This window comes from Ixodes scapularis, unplaced genomic scaffold, assembly GCF_016920785.2.
Source record: "Ixodes scapularis isolate PalLabHiFi unplaced genomic scaffold, ASM1692078v2 PGA_scaffold1__304_contigs__length_218370807, whole genome shotgun sequence".
Classification (NCBI taxonomy): domain Eukaryota; kingdom Metazoa; phylum Arthropoda; class Arachnida; order Ixodida; family Ixodidae; genus Ixodes; species Ixodes scapularis.
In genome coordinates this window covers 75955437-75978313 of record NW_024609846.1, presented here as the reverse complement: position 1 = coordinate 75978313, position 22877 = coordinate 75955437, and the positions used below count along the sequence as shown (strand labels likewise).

Sequence of the window (22877 nt, the reverse complement as noted above, 5' to 3'; positions counted from 1 at the left end):
AGACTACACCTGCAAACAATACAAGGGTCACCCGCTTGACTCTCACAACGAGCCATTCGACAAAGTTGTGCAGGGAGATGAAATAGGTAAAATGTTGCAACTGTATTTCATGATCTCCTGGCTCGATTTGAGTCTTTAGAATATTTCGGATTTGCTTACTTTCGGTTTGCAATATAGTTCCCTCTCCCCAAGTCACGTCTTGAAAAATAATAAGTAAGGCAATCTTGTGACAATTGGGCAATAAATCGGAGCCTCAATTTGCCAGCCAATAACTCTAAGCAATATATTGCATCGATTGAAAATGTTGAAATGACAGCAATGCCGAACATGTATCATTGCGGTTTCAATAAAATATATAATATATATAGTGACCATGCCCACATTTACCTTGTCGGTAATTTAGAGGCTTTCATACAGCTTTTCATGGGCGCCGCCACCTTGACGTTATGTGATCCTGCTTCATTATCCAACATTCACTTTGTTGCTATTGCTAGTGTTCAGCTGCATTCTCTGCTGCACGAGAAATCACCAGTGCTTTATTTTCGAGTTTTTCTTCATTCTACGCTTAAATTGTGCGATTTCCTAAGGGTATCTGAGTATTTCGGGGCTTCGGTTAATCGCCTAATATCTATACTGCTTGTCCCAAAGAAAATGTACAACCAACACTAAAATGAACCGCAAAAACCAGCTACTCAACTCGTCAAGTAGACTTTGCTCGGTGTCACCTTTTTTGCGCATTACAAGGTCAAGTCTAAACTCTAAGTACATAAAAAATTAAGAAGCTGATTTTCTCAAGGACGCCTCATGCTTCAACTTAGTCATATTTTCATGTTTTGTGTGAGGAGTTGAGACGCGAATTTTTAAAGTGGAAATGAAAAAGCAAAATGCATGTTCCTGGAGGGTTTTTAGTTGAGGCATCGAGTTGCACATTTTTTTGCGGGCCATTGAATTTAGCGTTGAACTTTTTGAGTGAACCCCCTTTGTTTACGTTTTTGTTAGCAATAAAATTCACATAACGCAGTGAGAGTTCTGCAAATATCAATTTTGCGCAGTAAGGCTATTGGAGCCGTGTTCCTCCTGCATGTGTGTGCACTTCATACATTGTTTACATAAATAAACTTTGAGGCAGTTGTTCAAGGCTGTGTGCTTCGAAATGAATTAGTGCCAGACAGCCAATGAGTTGGATTGAGTCTTGTGCGAACGCATAGTTGTCGATTTACATCCGTGGCTCATATAAAAGTGCCTCTAATCAAGTCTAGAATGCCCTGCTCAGGGTTATTCAGATATGAAAACATGTATTCTAAGCGACTGCGTTCCCGCTGCTGATGCAGCAGAGGGAACACAGTTTCTGGTCACGTTCTGTGCAAAAGAGAGGTCACATAGTAGCCCTGAATAACATAACTTTGACAATCCTTGGATCATGTGCACAAAAAAAAACCCACATAATTACTTTTGCAGAATTCATTATTCAACTTTGACAGGAACAAATTTACATTCACTTACCCACTGGACGTGGGTTACACATTTCATAGCGGGCGTCCAGCACACACGAACAGCCTCAAGCGCAAAATCAAGGTCTTAAGGTGGTTAGCGGCAGGCAGAAATGACAGACACAAGCAAAATTGAGGATCGGCAATGGCGGCTCCGAGAGCGCGCCGACAGGTGGTGTTATGAATGACTGACATGTTGAAAGCGTCTGTGGAGGTTTGAATAAGTAGTGATAAAGGGCATTACAGGCACAAACATCCGGCGGGGCCAGCAAATTGAAATTTAAGTATTCAAATTAACTTATCCTTCACTCTTTGATGCAGCATTTATTGATATGCAGTGAATAATTTGCTTTGATAACCCGCTATTAATGCACTTAGTTCCTATAGTGTATAGATAGGCTTCTGATAGGACCTCCATTTATTCCTGTAAGACATTGTTAGGAATATAATTGAAGTGCATAAAACCATATTGAACCTAAATAAATAACAAAATTGGCTTTCTATTAAAACTTATTAAACTATATGTAATGAGATGGCACATCAGAAATTCGATTGAAATGCAGTTGCCAAAATTTGGTTGAAACACAGTGCAAAAATGTGATTGAAACTCAATAGCAAAACTTCTAGTGAAACTCAATAGCAAAATTCTCGTGAAACTCAATAGCAAAACTTCTAGTGAAACTCAAAAGCAAAACTTCTAGTGAAACTCAATTGCAAAAAATTGATTGAAACACTAGTGCCAAAAACTTTATTGAAACTCGATTGCAAAAAGTATGTTGAAACACTATTGCCGAAAATTCCATTGAAACTCAATAGCGAAAATTCTATTGACACTCAACTGCAAAAATCTTATTGAAGCTCAGTTGCAAAAATTATATCGAAACTCAAATGCAAAACTTTTATTGAAACTCAATTGCAAAAATTCTATCTAAACAATATTGCCAAAAAATGTTTTGAAATGCAATTGCTAAAAATTTTATTAATACTCGGTGGACAAAACCCTGGGACGGTTTAATACAAACAGGTTAGAAAAAAATCTATTGAGTTTCAATCGAGACTCAATGCGGCGCATTGAGCGCATCATATAAACTTTCAATTGAAGCTCGTTTAATATTTCTGTAAGGGAAGTCACCAGGCTCGGTCTAAAATGGATCGTAAAAATCGACGCCTCCACGTAGCAATCAAAACTTTTCGTCAAAGGTGCATTTCACAGTTCGGTCTTTTGTTGTAAAATTACAAATCGTAGCTCCCTCTCTGTAAAAAGTAGGGCAAAAAAACTTGCCCGGGTTAACAACGGGTGGCGACTCAGACGACGAAGTCGAGTAGTGGGGCTCGTTTGACGCTCGTATTGATAGATGGCGCTACCTCCTTATCAAGACTGCTCGCGACCACCGTTGTTTATTAAAATGAACATAGTCTTTTTGTAGTGTACCTCTGGTTACATAATAAATGCGGACAATAAAAGCAAAACATAAAGTAAAAAAAGCTCGAAGTACACTTAAGCACTTCTTAAGGCCCGTTCACACTCTTGCGACTGACTTCGACCGAGATAGACCAGACCGGGTTTTAATCCTCTTGCGACTTCTTAGGACCAGGCGCGCTGCTGCGGAGCTGGTCCTAAGAAGTCGCAAGAGTATTAAAAACCGGTCTTGTCTCTCTCAGTCGTACTCGGTTGCAAGAGTGTGAACGGGCCTTCATGAGCTGTGGTTGCGAGAGCATGGAAGCCCCTCCGACGATGTGGATGCTAGAGGCGCCGCCATGTTTGTCGGCGTCCGGACGAGCAGAAGCCTCCGAGCGCGCGCCAGCGTGTCCGTTTTAACCGGCGCGGGGCCCGTAGTGGCATGGGGTTGCAGCGGTTAGTTTTATCGGCGCGCTGGTGGCACTAAGGTGTTTCCATCCGCCGGCCGCTTCCGCCGACAGGGTGGAGACACCAATGGAGCCAATGGAGCGCCACAATATGGCGCTTGAGTTCAGTATAAGCTCCACATTGGGTGTGGGTCCTGTAGACTGTGTGTGACAAAGTCGTGGTGCAATAGTGTTGTGTTTAGCGAAAGTTTTGGAAAGATAGACGCAATATGACGCCGGTGAGAGCATCGCAAAGTTCGCCATAAAATGTCGGGTGCCTCCATCCTGTCAGCGGAGCGGCCGGCAAATGGAGGCACCCTAGGCGGCACGGACACGGTCGTTAAAACTGATTCGCGCAGCGACCAATAGAAGCCTCGTTGCCGCGCGCCAGCCAATGGGACATTTGGGATCAGAGAAACTAGGTGCCGTTTTCGCGCTTCAAACTGATGACGTCGGTTCGCTCCATGGGACAGTTAATGCTTTCGCATTAAGACAAGCGTTTGCACAACGACGCCGCTTTTGCTGCCAACGAATTTCAGCTGCTTGTCGTCTGCTTTCCTTCGCTGGTCGGCTAGACCATCCGACGCTGCTCCCGACGCCGCTCCCGACGCCATTCATGAATACGCGCGCCAAACACGTCCCGCAACTCGATTTGATGGTTTGCGTCACCACCCGCTATTGGCCCTGACAAGTTTTTTGACACTATTTTTTACAGAAAGAGAGCTACGCTTTGTAATTTTACAAGAAAAAAAAAAACGACCTGTCAGAAACATCTTTGACGAAAAGTTTAGATTGCTACGTACAGGCGTCGACTTTTATGGTCCATTTTAGATCGAGCCTGGTGACTTGGGACATCCTATATATCTGCGAAACTTTTTGTACTCTGTGGTAATGTATACATAACTTATTTGTTCGTCAGTAGGTGTGGGAGTACATCAACGGGGTAACAAAATTCTATCTATGCTTTACTCTTTACTCGTTATTAGACAAAAAAAAAATTGTTTCTGATATGCTGCTTTCGCTAAATGGCATTACCAACACCACAAACATCGATCAGAACACTCAAATTTTGACAAAAATAATCACGGAGAAGGGGAACAAGTAGGACAAAGGACAAACACAAATCTCCAAACACAGCTAGGTGAGTGGTGTGCGACCGCGAAAACCAGCCTCGTCCTTTTATCAAACCAGGGACCTCCCCATTTCCAGTGGACCGCTCCACCAACTGAGCAAACCAGACGTTAGACGTCAGTAGAGCAAACGGGTTTTATCAGCTGCCACCAGTCTAGAACCAACAAGGTTGAGCGGCTTGCATTTTAAGGTTATAATGATAATTAAATTAAATGCAAGGGTGCAAGCGAGCTGCACAAGGACAAAAATAATCCCTGGAAAAGGGGTAGAGAGCTCCACTGGAAATGGAGAGGTGCCTGGTTCGATAGCAGGAGCAGGCGGATTTTTTTCGGTCGCGCGCCAGTCACCTAGCTGTGTTTGGACATTTGTGTTTGTCCTTTGCCCCCCCCCCCCCCCCCCCCCCTTGTTTTTCTTCTCCATGGAATATTTTCGTCCTTCTTGTCCAGCTCGCATGCACCTTTGAATTTAATTGGATTATGACTGATATTTCATATAATGCAACAACATATCCGGCTCATTTGAAGAATGCTGATGCAAGATCGCGTTCATTCAGACACGAGGGACAAATCGCAACTTCTGAATATCAGGGTGATTTCCCTCTGTAACTACTGGATCCAGGCAGGGCAGCTGTCGGCCTTCTTCGGGATGGACGCTGTACTTCTGCAGCAGGCAGGTCGTGTACAGAAATATCTGCACGGTAGCCAAAGACTCTGCGGGACACATTCGTTTACCTGAACGAATGCGAAAAAATACCATAAGACCTGAGAATAAATAACGTGCGGTATTGAACGGAGCTCGCTTGAAGTAAAACATTTGGCTAGGGCTACAGGTCTGTGACCGCTCTCTAACTGTGAGCAATTAAAATCAGGTAGAAAAACAACGCTATATTTATACTTCTTTTGGTATAAAATAGGTAGGTGGACTAGTTGCTATACTGGTCAGCGATAGAAGCTAGAATGCACGAGCGTCGATCAGGCAGTGCAGACAACACAGTCGGTGTACTACGATATGTGCGTTGTAGAGCGTGGAGGCATGGGGCGCGAGGGTTGACTGCAGCGCTGGATTAAGGGGGGAAGGGGGGGGGGGTTAGGGCTAAGGAGGCTGCAGCCCAGGCCCTCAGCCCTAAGAGCAGAAGAAAAAGGACCCCTCGCCTAGGCGTATTTTTTTTTATAGCAATTGCGGAGGGACAGAGGAAAAGTCGGGAAGCCTGACAGCGTCCTGCCCCCTTCAATTCAATGTAACTCCAGATAATAAAACTTCAAGCAGCGGGAGAAGTCGGGGCCCCGCCTAATGTCACTTCCTGTAGCTTGTTTGCTTCGAGTGACCTTGTCAGCTCTTACAGAAGCGAGGCCTCCGCCTCTAAGGGGGGTCCCCCGTCGGATTGTTTGAAGTCCGCGTTTGCTGGTGGATCGTCGCGGAGCCTTTTGCGGTTGCTCGTAAAAGTCCCCAATTACCCCCTCGTCTCGAAGGGAGCAAAAAGCCCTCCGGCGGCGCCACCAATAGACGAACAAGTACAGAAACACTGCATCAGCATGTGTTTTCAGTTGTCGCATCAGCTTGCACAGATGTTAGCCGCGCAAAACACTGACAAAATACTTCGTAGTTGTATTTTCTTTTTCTGCTGGCCGTGGGAAGCTAAACACGGAAAACTTGAGCCGCACTTCGAGAAACAGAGCCAGGTACGGGTGTACTGGGCGTCTGTAAATTTTTCAGGCTACTGTTGTCACTGCAGAGGGCTTTCGAGACCTCAGATTTTTACTTTGATAAAGGAATAAAGAAAGAAAGAAACGTTTGGGGTGACGCCGCTTGGAGCACTCGGCACTGGTCTTGCCGCCTGGTCTTTCAGCGCAGTACCGCGTTTGCAGGCTGCCTTTGCCTTGGGATTCTCCGATTGAGAATTTTCCTGGTTAGAACCAGATGTATCCCAAACATCTCTTCCTTTTACCACTGTAAATCCGTGTTCCTATTCACGAGAAGGCACACGTGCCTTTCATTCGCAGTCTGCGTAGCGTTTTTTAATTGAGATGGAGAATTTTACTTGTGGGGGGCCGCGAGGCCCCACCACGTTATTTAAAGTGAGGACATTGAACGAGACAACCGAACGACGTGTCTGCCTGTGATGGCGGCTTCAGAGCGCTCTTCTGCACGAGCTCTCCGAGGCGTGTGCGCGTGCTGCGCCTCGAGCCGTCTCTTTTATTTTGATGAGAAGAAGGGATCTGTGGGTGGCGTTGCACCCTACAGATATGCCCCCCCCCCCCACCCCACCTTTAGCGAGGAGCCCCAACGAGCGATTAAAAAAAACGAAAAGAACAACGACAACACACAATTAGGGCGCTAGCTCTGGTCATGGGTTTGTTCAATGAACTTGAGCAGAGTTCTTCCGAAACTTCGGACTTTCCTCGCGCGTCTCACATGTAATGAGGTTCACGGGTGCGTGCTCCAGACGGGCTGGCTTTAGACGCTCGAGAGCAATGGTGTCTCGTCGTCCACTGATCTGTACAACGAAGCCACTTGGCTTCTTTTCCAGAACCGGGAACGGTCCCATATAGTGTGGTTGGAGCGGTTTTCGTCGGGCTGTTTAGCGCACGAACAGATGCGTTGCACTGTGCAAGTCTTGAGAGACGTAAGGCGTTTTCGCAGATACCGCTCGTGTAGAAACTGGTCGTAGGTCTGCAAAAACCTCCTTTAGCTTTGTGGCGTAGTCTTCTGGCCTCGTGTTTGGAGACGGGTCGACCTCGAAAAAGTCCGATGGTAATCGGAGGTCGTCCCATAGACGAGTTCAGAGCTTGCACAGCAGAGGTCCTGCTTCAACGCCGTTCAAACTCCGAGTAAGACGAGTGGAAGCTGTTGTACTTACTCGCTGGAGTTCGCGTGGGCCATGAGCGCGGACTTGAGGTGTCGGTGGAAACGTTCCACCAGGCCGTTAGACTGCGGGTAGTATGCCGTTGTCCGGAATCTTGTCATGCCTAGGATTCGGGACAACTCGGTGAACAAGCTGGACTCGAATTGTCGCCCTCTGTCGGTGACGATTTCGTAAGGGCATCCGAAGCGCGCCACCCAAGAGGACACGAAAGCCTCGGCGACGGTGGCTGTAGTCATATCAGGCAACGGTGTAGCCTCCGGCCACCTTGTGAAGCAGTCGATACATGTCAGGATGTATCGTTGCCCTTGGGTTGTCAGAAGGGGTCCGACAAGGTCAAAGTGGACCTTGTCGAAACGGGAATCGGGTTGCAGGAAACTCGTGCGTGGAGGGACTGGATGTCTGTGTATCTTGGCGCGTTGACATGCCAAACACGTCCGTACCCAGTTTCGCACGTCGGACTTGAGCCGTGGCCACACATAGCGATTGGCCACTAGCTTCTGCGTCGCCTTCACGCCAGGGTGCGACAACGAATGAATGGCATCAAAAAGCTGCCTTCGTAGAGCAACCGGAACGAATGGGCGATGCGTTCCTGTGGATGTGTGGCAGATGATGGTGATGTCTCCAGGAAATTGGACATCCTGCAATTGTAGAGCTGTACTTGTGCGTAGCCAATGTAGCTCCTGGTCGGATGCCTGATGTTGAGCCAGCAACCTGATGTCGACTTGTGGAGAAGATTACGGCACGGCGTCAATTCGGCTCAGTACATCAGCGGGGATGTTGGATGTACTTTGACGTGCCGAATGTCGGTCGTGAACTCTGACAAGAACGAAAGTTGCCGAATCTCTCGAGGCGTGTAGGTGGAACCGGAATTTCGGATGGCGTACCTCGGTGGCTTGTGGTCCGTCCAAATGACAAAGGTGCGACCTTCGATAAAATGTCGAAAGTGCCGGAATGCTAAGTACGCAGCTAGCAGCTCCATCCCAAAAACACTGTAGCAGGTCTGAGCGGCCTTTAACTTCTTGGAGAAGAAAGCCAGGGGTTGCCACTCGCCATTGACGTGTTGTTGCAAGACGGCACCTACAGCAGTGGCTGAGGCATCGGACATAATCGACGTTTGGGCGGCGTGCTCTGAATGTCGCAAAAGCACGGCATCGCAAGTACGTTCTTCACTTCGCAGAAAGCTTGCTCCGCGTCTTCACTCCATGGCACGTTAGATGAGGGACGCGGAGATTCGGTCAGGAGGGAGTTAAAAGGCTGGACCAGTCTCGCGTTGTTCGGAATCAACCGGCAGTAAAAGTTTACCAGGCCGAGGAACTGGCGGAGCTTGGTGATCGAGGTTGGTCTTGGGAAGTCTCTGATCACTTGAACTTTCGACGGCAAACGTCTAATGCCGTGGCGGTCCAGTCGGTGTCCAAGGATGTCAAGTTCTGTTCTCCCAAATTCACTTTTTGCTGCGTTGAGAATGATGCCGTGATCTGAGAGTCTTTGAAACAAAAGACGGAGGTGGTTGGTGTGCTCCTCCGGTGTTGAGCTAGCGACCAACAAGTCGTCAGCGTAGACGAATACGAAGGAAGCCCGCGCGTGACAGCGTCGATGAACCGCTGGAAGGTTTGAGCCGCATTACTTAGGCCAAAAGGCCATACGGAGGAACTCAAACAAACCAAACGGTGTAGTTATGGCTGTCTTCGGGATATCTTCGTCAGCGACGGGTATCTGGTGGTACACGCGGGTAAGGTCAGCCTTCGAAAAGATGGTAGTGCCTTGGAGGTTGACAGTAAAGTCCTGGATGTTTGGGAGGGGGTATCTATCGGGCACTGTGCTCTTGTTCTGTGCGCGATAGTTGCCACATATTCTCCAGTCTCCGTTTTTCTTAGACACCATATGCAGGGGAGACGCCCAGCTGCTTGACGAGGGTCGGATGATTCCAAGCTCGAGCATATGCTCGAATTCTTCGCGAGCAATACGGAGCTTTCAGGAGCCAGACGACGGGGTCGGGAATGAACCGGTGCGCCCGTTGTTTCGATGTGATGGTGAACATCGTGCGAAACCGGTCTGGTCCAGTCAGGGGCTCGCGTGAGGCTTGAAAAATCCTGCAGGGGAGGTTGGAATGGCCCGTCGATGTTGGAGCAGACTGACGCGAATCCTGCGTTGCCAGTTGTTGAGACGCTTTGGGTGGAGAGTCGCGTTGTGGAGTCGAGCAGATGTCTCTCTTTGACATCTACGAGGAGGCTGTGGTGTTGTAGGAAGTCAGCGCCGATGATCGCGTTGCCTACGTCTGCGACCAGGAATACCCATCGGTAGACTCGTTAAAGTCCAAGATTTAAGGTGATGGACTGTTCCTTGTAGACGGGGATTGACGAGTTGTTCACAGCCCGAAGGTAGTAGTTGAGCGTTTTCGATCGATCCGCGCGCTTTGCAGGAACAGCGCTTACCTCAGCCCCGGTATCGACGAGATAACGGGTCCCAGTAGTCCTGTCGGCGATGTAAAATAGGCGACTTCCTGGTAGGTTCTGACTACTCGTTGCCTCTAGCGGTTTGCTCCAGGAGCAAGGCCGAAGGCAGTGCCGGGCGTAGGAGCCAAAGTGGCGATGGTATACGCAGACGTCCACTGAACTTGCCGAGCGGGTATGGTCAGCATTTTTCCTACGAGATTATGAACGTTCACGTTGTTGTTGAGTGCGTGGAAGATCTTGCCGGTGAGTTGCTGCGGTAACACTTTGTTTCAGCCGCTGGCAAAGCTGCTCGAGGTTGCCGACAAACGATGGAGTGCCTGGCAGGGCAGGCATAGCTTCGCTACCGTCTTCTGCCGCCGATGTAACGCTGGCGACGGGTGGAGTGGCAACTTCAATAACGGCGTCTGCCAGGGCTGCGAGGCCAGTGAGGTCGAGAGCCGTGGCGGCGGCCAACACTATCTGGACGTTGGTTGGCAGGCGCTGAATAAATAGCTCCTGCAGGAGAGCGTCGCCGATCGTGTTGGCGCGATCTCCAAGGAGCTGAGTCATCCGACTTAGCAGCTGGGACGGACGTCGATCGCCGAGTTCTTCCGCCGAAAGAAGTTCTTGAAGGCGGGAGCGATCTGATGCCTCGGTTCTCTGCAGGAGAGTCGCCTTCACCTGGTCGTACGAAGCTGTGGCCGGGGGTTGCGCAAAAATGTCGTATACTTCGCCGGCTGCTGCCAGCGACAGCGCCAAGACGACATGATGATACTTGCTTTCCTGGCTCGTCACACCGCTGAGATCAAATTGGGACTCAGCCTGCAGGAACCAGACCCTCGGGTTTCTGTCCCAGTACGGCGGAAGTCGGACTGCAACCGACGAGATGGAAGCCGGGGATCCAGCTGCTGCTGCTTGGGGTTCGCTGTTGTCCATGATCCTCGACCGGGTCACCAAATATGTGGGGGGCTTCGAGGCCCTACCTTGTTATTTAAAGTGAGGACATTGAACGAGACAACCGAAGGACGTGTCTGCCTGTGATGGCGGCTTCAGAGCATTCTCTTGCACGAGCTTCCCGAGGCGCGTGCGCGTGCTGCGCCTCGAACCGTCTCTTTTATTTTGATGACCAGAAGGGATCTGCGGGTGCGTTGCACCCAACATACTGTTCCCAGACTGCGCGCATATGGGAATGATTCTCGATATTTTATTGCCGCACGGAACGTCGTGTTCGTTATGATGATGTTCGTTATGGTAATGAATCTTCACCCCCTGGCCTCTGATTGGCTCTACTGGGTTAAGGGTGTGCACATGGAACGCAATGGTATAGATTATATGTATTCTACTTTCGGTTGGTGAACTCTTTTCATCACCTGTGACGTCGCTCACGTAGAAAAAGAAACAAAATATGTACCACCAATGAACACCGTCCGGCTAAAGCTTCCATGTATAGTGAGGTGTCTATAAGAGTTCGAAATTTCTCAAGATATTTATCTGGTTCTAAAATTCCGCTTTGAGATGTCCGGTCGGAAGCACCAAAGTGGTGCGTCTAAACAAAAAGCAAAGTTAGCGAGAGAAGAGCACGAGAATAAACTACCAAAAATGACAAAATATATAGCGAATGCATGCTTCCGCGGAGTTGCACAATTGCTCCACCGTGAGTCCTCATTTGAACATCCCCAGTAGCATTATAGTACAGACACTGCTCCTGCGAAAGACTCGTCTACTCCACCCTGCCCTCAACTTCCTGATGAGCAGCAAGCATCCACTCTTCCTGGTCCTCCGGATTCTGAACCAGGGATACCCACCTCACCAATTCCTAGTGCTGAGCAACAGACGCCGATTGCGAGAGACTTGTCTGCGCCACCCTCTCCTTAACTTCCTGATGAGCGGCAAGCATCCACTCTTCCTGGTCCTCCGGATCCTGAACAAAAGATACTCACTTCACCAATTCTTATTATTGGTGAGCGACAGGCGTCGATTCAGCACTGTCCTGTTCCGCGGCAAGCGACGTCGATTCTACCTGGCCCAGCCTGTACCGCCGAGCTCCACGCGTCCGTTCTGCCCTGTCAGATATCCTCTGCTGCTGATCAACGAGCACCAACCCTCCCCGGTCAGATTCCTGCTGCTGACGAGCGCCTTTAAACGGCTCTTCAAGAGCCCTTTCACCTGTTCCCTGGCAGTTTGGATCATCGTCCTGCCACCGACGACGTGGGCCTCGAGAAAAAGGATCAGCTGCCTTCATGATTGGACGGAAACCTGGCAGCTCGCAAGCATGATGAGGTAGGCGCCGTGACTGCCCATGACCCAGCTAACTGACCGGCTGTTATTACTCACCGGTTTCGGAGTGAATGCATCAAGAAGGGACCGATGTATTTTCGAAATCGGGCAGAGATCATTCCGTCTTCCGAAAGACGATGCAAAAGCCAAAAACGCTATATGTCGCCTGCTCTTTTTGCGCGAAAGGCTGTAAATGGGGAAGCGTACGAGAGGCACTGGTTTATGTACTCGAAGTCAAAAGGTTCCGTTTATGTTTCATGTGCAAACTATTTTCGACCCTGAGCAACCCGAGTTCCTTCACCAGGCATGGCTTTTGTGAGTGGAAAAGAGGGAAGGAAAAGGTTTGCGCACAGGAAAACAGTGTCGAACACAGGACCTCCGTGTAGGCATGGCTATCGCGGTCTGATTCGGGCAATACCGTTGAAAGGAGCTTGTCAAGCACCTCGTCACTCAGACCGTTTACTCGACAGAGGTATTAAAGCACTTGGTCGCCGTGGTCAAGCGTTTAGCTGAACGAAGCCTAGCGTTTGTGGGGAAGTGAGGAGGTGTTTGGTTCCCCGCGAAATCGCAATTATATGGGAGTGCTTGAAGTCATTGCCCAGTTTGATCCTTTTCTTGGCGAACACATTAAGCGCCATGGTAACAAGGGCAAAGGCCACCGATCCATCATTCCTGTCAAAAACAATTTGTGACGAATTTATAGAGCTTATGGCAAAGGCCGTCAAAGACCGTCTTGTTGACGAGGTTAAACGGGCAAAATATTTCTCTTTAATAATTGATTCGTCTCCGGACCTTAGTCACGTTGACCAGCTGTCAGTTATTTTACGCTACTGTTTAAAGGGAGAAGTGCACGAACGCTTTCTTGGATTTGTTCCGATTGAATCGCATATAGGCTTGTATATTTTCGATACCGTGATGGCTCTGTTGACAAGCAACGGCATCTCGATTGACGACTGCAGGGGCCAGGCGTATGACAACGCGAGTAATATGTCGTGTCGAGGAAGTACAAAGGACTGTGTAGTGTGTACAGCCGGATCGCCGCTCGGGCATTCCAGCTCATATCGCCGGTAACTGCACATGCCTTATAAAAGCAAAACAATACCAAACGCCATAAAAACAAAATAAAAAAATCGTTGCGCCACATTGTGCTTGTTGCGTCACTTCCTTTGTGTTTGCTTTTGGCGGTGCTTAGTGTTAATAAACGTTCGCTGTTGGTTCTGAGCTGAATCACTGGTGAGATCAACAGCGACTGCTGATAATTTCACGAAGAATACAACGGGGCGTAAAGACTACAGATCAACATTTTCTGCATGAGCGCTCCCATCTCGTGCTTGATACCTGGTAGAATCACAACATGAGCACACTATCAGAATCGTGTTCAGGCTATATCAAAATTTGCGACACCGTTCAACCGAGGTGAGGATGATCGAATACATATGCTCTACGAACGTTGCGTTTTATAACAAAAGCTCTAGCACATCAGTAGTGTGACAGCTTCCGAATGTCCCGTTGTTTTACGGTGTGATTCTTTTTTATTTCCCCATGGACATTAGTCAACAACGGAATCCAGGTGCTCGTTCTTCTTTCTTTGGTTCTGTCATATGTTCGCAGATTATGCCACTGCTAATATGTGATAATTTATTTAATATTCCTCGACATTTCAATAAATGTGAATATCTGTGCCGCTCCCCCCCCCCCCCCCCCCCCCCTTTTTTTCTGAGTCGTTACAAATGCCTTCGTGGAAGTGAAAGCTGGCGGCGAGCTCCGCTAACACAAAGGAGCTGCCTGACCTAGTCACTGCATAAAACTATTAAACAGCCCCTTTCTGGGTATCAGCGTTTTGAGCTTTAGAACAATTATTGGAAAGCAGAAATGGTTTACCTCCTTAATTGGGGATATTTTTTTTAATTTTTAGGCAATTCATTAATGACCGCGCAGGAGTAATGAACATATGCGAACCACATGCTTTACCATATATGGCGGGGTGGCAACCCCACAGTTCATAATAAAAACACAGATATTGCCAGCATTCGTATCACGTGGAAAATAATTTGGGTTGACAAAGAACACTACACGCAACTACGTCATTTGTCTAAAAGTGTGGCCATTAATCAAATGCATATAACGCCAAACTAGTCTTAATATACTACGTAAAGATATGGTTTGCTTACCGACTGAAAAGGGAAGGTGGTATTCTGGCTTTTTAATGAGTGCGGCGCCATCTGGTGTTAGAAATCTGGTTGGATCAAAATCATCGGGCCGTTTCCAGAGTTCGGGACTGCGTTTTATGCCCCTAGAGTTTGGTAAGACTACGGTGCCTTTAGGAATAATAAATCCACCGAGGATTATATCTTCTTTCACTCTGTAAAATAAAGTCAATCATACAAATACGCTTATATCGTCTGCCTTCTTAGGCCTTCCGAGTGCACCAAAAAAGGCAGGCATCGTAGTCTACATCAAGATAAAAAGCTATCAAACCTTTTGTCTTGTGTTAGGCTAACGTAACACTCTTCGCGCACGTATTGATGAGATTAGGAAAGGTGTACCCTCTAGGCATCCCGAGCGAACCCTCCGTCCTCCATCGGAGTATTTCCCACACGCTGGCCGTGGTGAATGGCATCTCAAACCGGTCCTTCCAAGCGGGCTGTCTGTTGCGGCCAACGGTGCGGTCGATTTCCGCATGGATCCTCGACTGCACCGTGTCAGGGTTCTGGGCACAGACGAGCAGAATCCAATAGGCCGCTAGGGGCGGTGTAAACACGCCAGCGATAAAGAAATCCATGGCACAGCCTAGCAGATGGCACTCTGGGAGGGGGGGGGGTGAAAGCAAACGTCGTTATATTTGGATTTAACTAGTATCCTCTGCAAGTTCCATCTACGAAGAAAAAGAAAACATAAAAAAACGTGCGTGCCTGTGCAAAAAACAAACAAAAAACAACCAAAAAACAACGAAACATGCGTGTATTGAAAAAGGTACGCAGCACCAAATGAGGCTAGTGAAGTTCACCAATATCTGGTTGGTTTAAGTTTTTAAAATTTTTGGGGGACTTAAAAATATAAATAGCACGTAATTCACGAATTGTTTGACTCAACGCGATCGGGCAGATTGAGCTGAACTCAATTCAAAGTACAAAAGATTGACATACCCCAAGATCTGTGTAGCACTTGGCTTGTGTTTTTAGAGCGCAGCTCTTAGGGGCCCGTTCCCGGCTTGAGCGGCGTCGCCGTCGGCGTCGGCGTCGCCGTCGCCGTCGCCGTCGGCGTAACCAAGGTCATCCCAAGGTCACGTGGCCCCCAAGGTCATCCCAAGGTCACGTGACCCCCAAGGTCACCCCAAGGTCACGTGACCCCCCCCCCCCGAGGTCACGTGACCCCCCTTCCGGTCACGTGACACCCCCAGGTCACGTGACCACCCCCAGGGTCACGTGACCCCCCCCCCGAGATCACGTGACCTCCCCGATGACGTCATCAGTGACGATGACGTCATCGGGGAGGTCACGTGACCTCGGCGGGGGTCACGTGACCTGGGGGTTTCACGTGACTTCGGGGGGGCATCCGCATCGTCATCGTCATAATCACAGATGACGTCATCGGAGTCCGCATCGTCATCGTCACTGATGACTCCCCAAGGTCACGTGACCCCCCCCCCCCAGGTCACTTCACCCCCCAGTACCCTTCCCTCCTCCTCCTCAAGAGCTGCGCTCTAATTCGGTGTTACAGGGAGTTGTAAACGGCTTTCACTTTTTTGCACTAGGATTCATATAAATAACGGAATTGTTTTCTTAGTTTTATAGAACACAGTTAATATATATTTCATAAAGCATGAGAATTAGTTTCGTCCATTTGCATGCTCTCATATACTCGGAGAGGCATTGAAGACCATGCCTGCTTTTAGTGTAGCCGACACTCACTTGCATTTTGTAATTACTCGTTTGCACCATCGTTGAAGTGAATAATCACGCTTGAATCGGAATGTGCGAGGCGCGCTTACCACGAAAGTGTGTATGGGGGTCATTTTTGTGCTCCTTCATTTGCTTCAGATAACCGTCGATAAAGCTGCGAGTTGTGCACTCTTCCAAGGTATCCTGGTTCTCTTTCACCCGCTCACTGAAAAAAAAAAACAGCAACAACCTTAACCATAGATGACCAGTACACGAATTGAAAACTTTGGCCGAGAAGATTAAACTTTCCAACATGTCTTTTATGTCACGAATGCGTAACACCGATACATGCTGTATGGACAGACCGTTTCGTAGGCTTCCTTAGTTATAAGCTATTTCTGAAGAGCGCAACAGGAATGAAAATGAAAATGAAAATACTGGGTGGTTGCTGATACTCGATCGGCAGTGTTTATGATTTGTTTCAAACCTGAACACAAAGCCTGACGTACGGAAAATACTGGAGGTTCATTCGCCAACCGACAAAATGCAGTTATCAGTGTCGTGGGAAGTGAACCAGAGACGGGAGAGAGTTTAAACAATTTCAAAATCAGGCACACGCGACAGAGTGACACCGATGAAAACAATATGTTTTGATGCCTATACAGACTTATTCGTATGATCAAGCTAAATTAAGGGGGATTCAACCGCGATTTATTTGTAGCCTATTCCCTGTAGCTGACGCAGAACTTTTCCGGAACAAACGAGTTCCGTGCTCGGAGCTGCGCATGCAGGTCGGGCAGTCGGGGTGAGCGTGTGCCATTGGCTGTTCGCCGCCGATCTAGGCGAGCTAGATTTTTTTTGACCGGCTTCGGGCACTACATCATCAGCAAACAGGGTGTTCACAAAATGCGTTTGAATGGTTTGAAAGTGGTTCCAACTTCGAAACCCTATGGAAAACTGGAGCCATTTTTTTACTATATTTACCGCATGCGGCGGGAATTAGTACCGCGATGACGCCAAAGTATTTGGTGCCCCAGTAGATTTCCGATACTGAATATATTCGTTCGTCAGCAACGCACAATGATCGGGTATGATGATTTTATTTAGGGAAGTACATGCAAGAACCTGCGCGCATTGTAGAACGTAGTAAAAATAACAAAAGGATGTGAGACAATAGGAAAAGAACAAAACCGGAAGCGCGCAGGGGTCTGCGGATAGCTGGTGGCAGCGAGCTTGTTTGAAAACAAACATCGGTGAGTGCTCCTCCTCTGCGGCAGCCGTTTGTCCCACTGATCTTTATTATAGGTGTCCAGATGGCGCATTCAGCAAGCAGGTCTGAAGCCACCGAAAGTAAGCGGCTTGTCCCGGAAGTGAGCGCTTGGCAGGCTTTGTAGCCCTTACCATGTGCTAATTCGAAAAGCGTCGAGGGCGCAGGATTTTAGCTTCTCACCTCAAGAGAGCCTGCTTGTTGTGCCGTAAGAGCGCATGCAGACCCGAGAAGTATCATGGGAAGCCATTCAATGTAAACAATTTAAAATTCAAATAGATCAAGTGTGCATACGTCCCAAGTTCAAATGTCTCATTTTCGGGATTTAATTCCAGGAGAATGATTATTAAAACCCACTCAAAGACACCGGAAAGTACGGACCAAAACATCGACTGAATGCACTAGGAAGCCCAGCAGACGCCCGACTTCCGGGACAATAAGCATCATCTTCCGTTGGCTTCACTTACGCCCTGCTTGGAGAGTGGCTATGCGCCCTTATAAAAGAGATCGACTACCTTGTCTCACTCTCTCGAATATAGAGGAAGAGAAGACACCCGTACCAGAGTAAGGACAGAGTCCAAGAGCATTTATTAAAACCTTCTCAAAGTGAACTACAATGCCCTCATCCAAAATGCCGTTCGCGCCGGCAAGGTAAGAAAAGGTCCTCACCTGCCAGACTCGGGGTTTCGGAGAGCCAAGACCGGGGAAGCATTGGAGAGGTCGCCGACACACGTCCTATCTCTTTCGCGGTCACCGGTCGAGTCCCTCTCCCGAAAGCGGGAAAACAAGAGGCGAAACCTCCTCGCCTGTCAGCAGTGATCCGCATCCGAGCGGGGGAACGGAAATCGGTCCCCCCGAGAGAGAGTGAGAGGAGGGCGCTCCAAGAGAGGGAACCCTCCGCTTCACGAACAGGTCAGAGCTCACGGTGAAGGCGGCCGAGCGTTCCGACCCGCGGCCGTTATCACAGCCATCGGGGAAGGGAGACCACAGGAATCCCCACATCCCTCCCTCCTTAAAAAGCAAGGTGGGTCTCAATAAAGAATATAGGAGGTCCACCTGCTCTCATAAAATAATATATCTCTCTGCGCACCTCCAACAAATTCACGCGACACCCAGCGCGCATCTTCAAAGTGTCCGCCGTCAACAGCTGGCCCGCAGGACCGAAGACCTGGAAAGTCAAGTCCCAAGCACTTGAATGCCGCCGCCACAGCCCCGCAGAGCATCACAAACACCGTGCCGTTGCAGCTGGACCCAGGTGTCGCGGTACGAGCTGGCTTGCAGTGGGGGGCAGTCAGGCGGTCGTGAAGGCGACAGCACCAGAAAGACCAACGACTACCGCCCACGAGCGGAGACCAGTTGGGGAAGTCCCAGACACGGCGCCCAGCGGGTTCGGCGCCATTTCGGCCGCAATGGGCCGGTGAAGGAGGTGGACGACCCCGGAGCAGACCTGCGAAGTCGCAATGCGCCAGCAGACAACACGCCCTGAACCGGCCGCAGAACTCCCAAAGGGCAGAAAGGGCGCCGCAGCCTCCAAACGAGGGGGCGTGCGCAACCGACGCTCGCCTGCCCGGCCGCAAATGCGGCAGAACTGGGCTGTAGCAAACGATAAACACAACCGCAAAAAAGGCGGCCAGTTTGTCAGCGGTGACAGGAAGGCGCTGCATTGGGAAGCGGGCCCTACGAAAGGCCACACGACCCATGCTAGAGTTACCCGATTCGACACCGGAAGAAGCCATAAAAGAGGGCCCCTCCGTTCGAAACGCGTCCACATACCAAGCAAACTAATTGAGTTCGCTTAATGTGGACACCGGGGAGAGAGCTTCTAGGAAAAACGCCGAGTTCTCAATCCTTTGCTCAGGCAGCTAACGCAGAGGCTGTTTACAATACCCGGCTTTATAGTTACCGAAAGAGTCCGCTGACTATAAGTGGCCGAAAACAAACAGTCTGCAGCTGGACCGTCTTCTGAAGTCGAGGTAAATGGATACGGGGACTTCGAAGGGGCGGATAGAAACAAACCGCCATGCATGCGCGTCTGCGAGCGGGAAAGACGCAAGTTCCCGCACGAAATAGCAGCCATCTTGCTGCCCAAGGAGGAAGACAAAAGGGACCGGAGTTCACACGCTCAAACCTGCTAGCTTCGCCGAGTAATTTAGCTAGCTAGCTTACCGAAGCAAGAAAAACATGTTCCTCGATACGGCTTGATCAAGGGCTCACAAAGGTGTGGACCCTTCTTTTGAGGAAAGGCCAGATTTCGGAGCAACGTAACTGCTGAGAGTCATAGAGTCGCTCTTCCACCTGGATCACGCCAGTCTGACAGATGTCGGTAAAGGGCGCTCTGGCTACATGACGCCCGGGTTTCAGAGCAACATAACCTCCGAAAGTCTTGGAGTCACTCGTCCACCCAAATATTGTTACAGTGCGCCTCAGACCGCGTAGCGCCACCACCATGCAGGAGTACGTTGGCATCAAGCAGATACAAATCTTTCCCGGAAAAAACCCACCGCGCCCACTGCAATACCAGCAGTGAATGCAGCGCGCGCGTCAACAGTTTGCGAACTACTTCTCGACGCCGACGGTTATGCGGCCCGGCTCCCGGAGCCCGTCAGTAACAGTACCAGCTACTTATCGAGGTTATTGGCAGGCGCACCGTCCGACTCTTGCTGAGGGTCCGTGACTACTCAGAGTCAAACAAAACGCGAATATTTACATTCCCAGATTGCACTGCTAATCCTTCGCTACTCTTCTCTGCCAAGCCTCGCTCCCCGCTGGACATAAAAGTCCATCCGGTTCTCAAAAAGGTAATCGAAACTTCTATATACATTTTCCCTTCAGGACAAGTTGTTGGTGGCGCGTAGGAACCCAATTACACAAAGCTGAATGGTTCGACTCAAGCATGGAGAACAAACGGCGTCCCGCAGCAAAGAATGTTGCTTGACGCACGCCAATTCAAAACAGGAACAAGCGTACGAATCACACCGCGCTCGATCAAAGGAGTAGCACTGCGGGTTGCCGACTCGGCATTACTCGCTCAGCCATAAGTGGCGAGATCAGGACGCTTGTGGTACGCGGCGATCAAAGGCAACGAAATGTTGGCAAAGGCCGAACAAGGGGACGGATGCCATGAGCCACGACCACGATAAAGGAAGCCGTGGCCCCACGTTGGGCGCCATTTTATGTGGGATTTTGCTAGCTACCAACACAGGTACCGATAGAGTAACCAAAGGGTTATCTCATAAGCGGCAGCGATCTCAAAGGACACGTCAAACGTAGAAGCTCGCGGTCCCCACATCTCCGCGGCAATATAGACGACGTATAGGGCTACATTACCGCGGTTCGGTTCGATTAATTACCTCCGCCGGTGCCAATGATCGACTACCTTGTCTCACTCTTTCGAATATTGCGGAAGGGAAGACACCCGTACCAGAGTAAGGACAGAGTCTAAGAGTATTTATTAAAACACTCTCAAAGTGAACTACAGTGCCCTCATCCAAAATGCCCCCCGTGCCGGCAAGGTAAGAAAAGGTCCTTACTTGCCAGACGCGGAGTTCCGGAGAGCCAAGACCGGGGAAGCATCGGAGAAGTCGCCGACACACGTCCTAGCTCTTTCGCGGTCACCGGACAAGTCCCTCTCCCGAAAGCGGGAAAACAAGAGGCGAAACCTCCTCACCTGTCAACAGTGATCCGCATCCGAGCGAGGGAACGGAAATCGGTCCCCCCGAGAGAATAAAACTTTGGTTGGGGCTAGTTGGGTCATATCGATTAAAAGGTTAAAAGGCGCGAACAAACAGGACGACAAAGACACACGTACGACACGAAGCACTGCAAACGATGTGGGTGCGAACCTTTGTTAGAGCGCACAAGGATTATCAAGAAAGGGAATGAGAAGATGGAAAGAGAACCAATCGAAGCTTTCTGTATACACAAAGCGGCTGACAGATGCGTAAGCATGGCATCTCTTTATCTGTTAACCAAATAAATTGTGTTCCTTGAAGGATGTGGGTAATGAGCGATAAGAATTTTTATGAGTTGCATGCGTTTAGGCGATTGGGGTCGAGTTTGACGATGATTCGTGTTTCAATAAATCAGTTGGAAGTTGGCGCCTGTCCATGTCGTACGTGTGTCTTTTTTCGTCTTGTTTGTTCGCGCCTTTTAACCTTTTAACCCCCGAGAGGGAGTGAGAGGAGGGCGCTCCAAGACAGAGAACTCTCTGCTTCACGAACAGGTCGCAGCTCACGGCGAAGGCAGCCGAGCGCTCCGACCCGCAGCCGTTACCAAAGCCATCGGGGAAGGGAGACCACAGGAATCCCCACAGTTTTTAACTGGCCAGAAGGCGTCAGCGCGAGCCAGCTGTCCGCATGGAAGAACGGCCTCTGGCGTGATCTGAAGAAGGTGACGTAAGCGCGCAAAGGCTGAACGTAAGAGGAACGCGCATTGTCGTGATATAGAGCCTATAGGTGACCAGCAGGCAAAGGATCTGAATTGCAATTCCATTACGTTTCCGTTAGCAGCAACCACGAAGAAGCGTAGCATGTTTCTTTCTGCACGTGCAGATATAAACTTCTCACATACATCGAAGCTTGGTCACAACACTTCCCTGATTAAAGTACACTCTGAGTCAATGTCTGACGCGTTTTGCAGAGGCGTTAACACTTTGTTAACGCCTTGTTAACGCCTTATATGTTTCGCCAGTGAAGCAAGAAAAAAAGTAGTGGCGTCTTTTAACTAACTTCCAAACCATGCTAGTGAACTAACAAAAAAAGTGACACCTCTCCCGATTACTCGGGAATTTACTGGTTTATCATAAGCTATGCACCTTTAACGCAGTGAATCTACGTACTCACCTTATTGACATCACAGCGACTGCCACGCGTCACAGGGCGTCGATACGTTTAACGGCTACCAAATGGACGATGCTCAAATTTCGTTACTTACTACCGGATGGTTCGTCGTGCTCCCGAAGAAGCACGAAGATGCAGTTACGCTATTCGTTCTTTTTATTTCTCTCGAAAAAAGAAACTCACCGGATGAATTCACGAAGTAGGCGCATGGAGCTCCGCATTCCAGCCATTTTGGTGTACGGCACGTGCGACATGGTTGTGCTGAGCCACACCGGTTTGGAGTCTACAAAGTTGCAGGTACGAAGTTCGTGCACCATTCTCACAAGGTGCTGTTCCAACTCTCGGCGTTTAAGGTCGCTGATCTTGTAAGCTGTACCAAGCAAGATGGCACTGATGATATTAAATGAAATTGAAAAAAGGTAACGTGCGAGCGGAAGAGTGGATTCCTGGGCCTCTCCAATCTTGTTCACCAAGGACCTCATCTGTTGCTGTTAAGGATGCACAAAAGGATGAATGGCAAAAACGAGAGATATAATAATGGTCATATTTAAGATCATGTGCTTTTTTAAGCGAAAAATGTATTAGCTACAAACTCTTAAGGAAATTACCTACTCTGATTTGCTCCTCCGCAGTCCACTTTCCAAATCCGAGATCTCGAAGCACACGAATGCAGAAACGTCTGTTGTCTGTCCATGCTTTGCCATTGAGGGTAGTAAGTCCTGTAACGTACGGTTATGGTTACTGACAGGGTGAGCACGGCAGGAGGGTGAGCACGGCAGGACGTGTCCTTCAAAAGCCCGTCAATCAACAGGCCTTCCATGCCCTCCGCCGTGCTTTGGCTGCGCGCGCGCGC

At 49.1% G+C, this 22877-nt stretch overlaps 1 protein-coding gene across 1 annotated transcript; it reads right to left on the bottom strand.

Annotated features, from left to right (window-relative positions):
- Nucleotides 1-5015: 5015 nt before the first annotated feature.
- On the bottom strand, nt 5016-22506 carry LOC120840198 (cytochrome P450 2U1-like). Its single transcript, XM_040210603.2, has 5 exons — nt 22208-22506; nt 16030-16145; nt 14585-14843; nt 14210-14400; nt 5016-5197 (listed from the first exon to the last, which is right to left on the bottom strand). The coding sequence occupies exons 1-5, from the start codon at nt 22504-22506 to the stop codon at nt 5016-5018; spliced, it is 1047 nt and encodes a 348-aa protein (XP_040066537.2).
- Between the last annotated feature and the right edge of the window lie 371 nt (nt 22507-22877).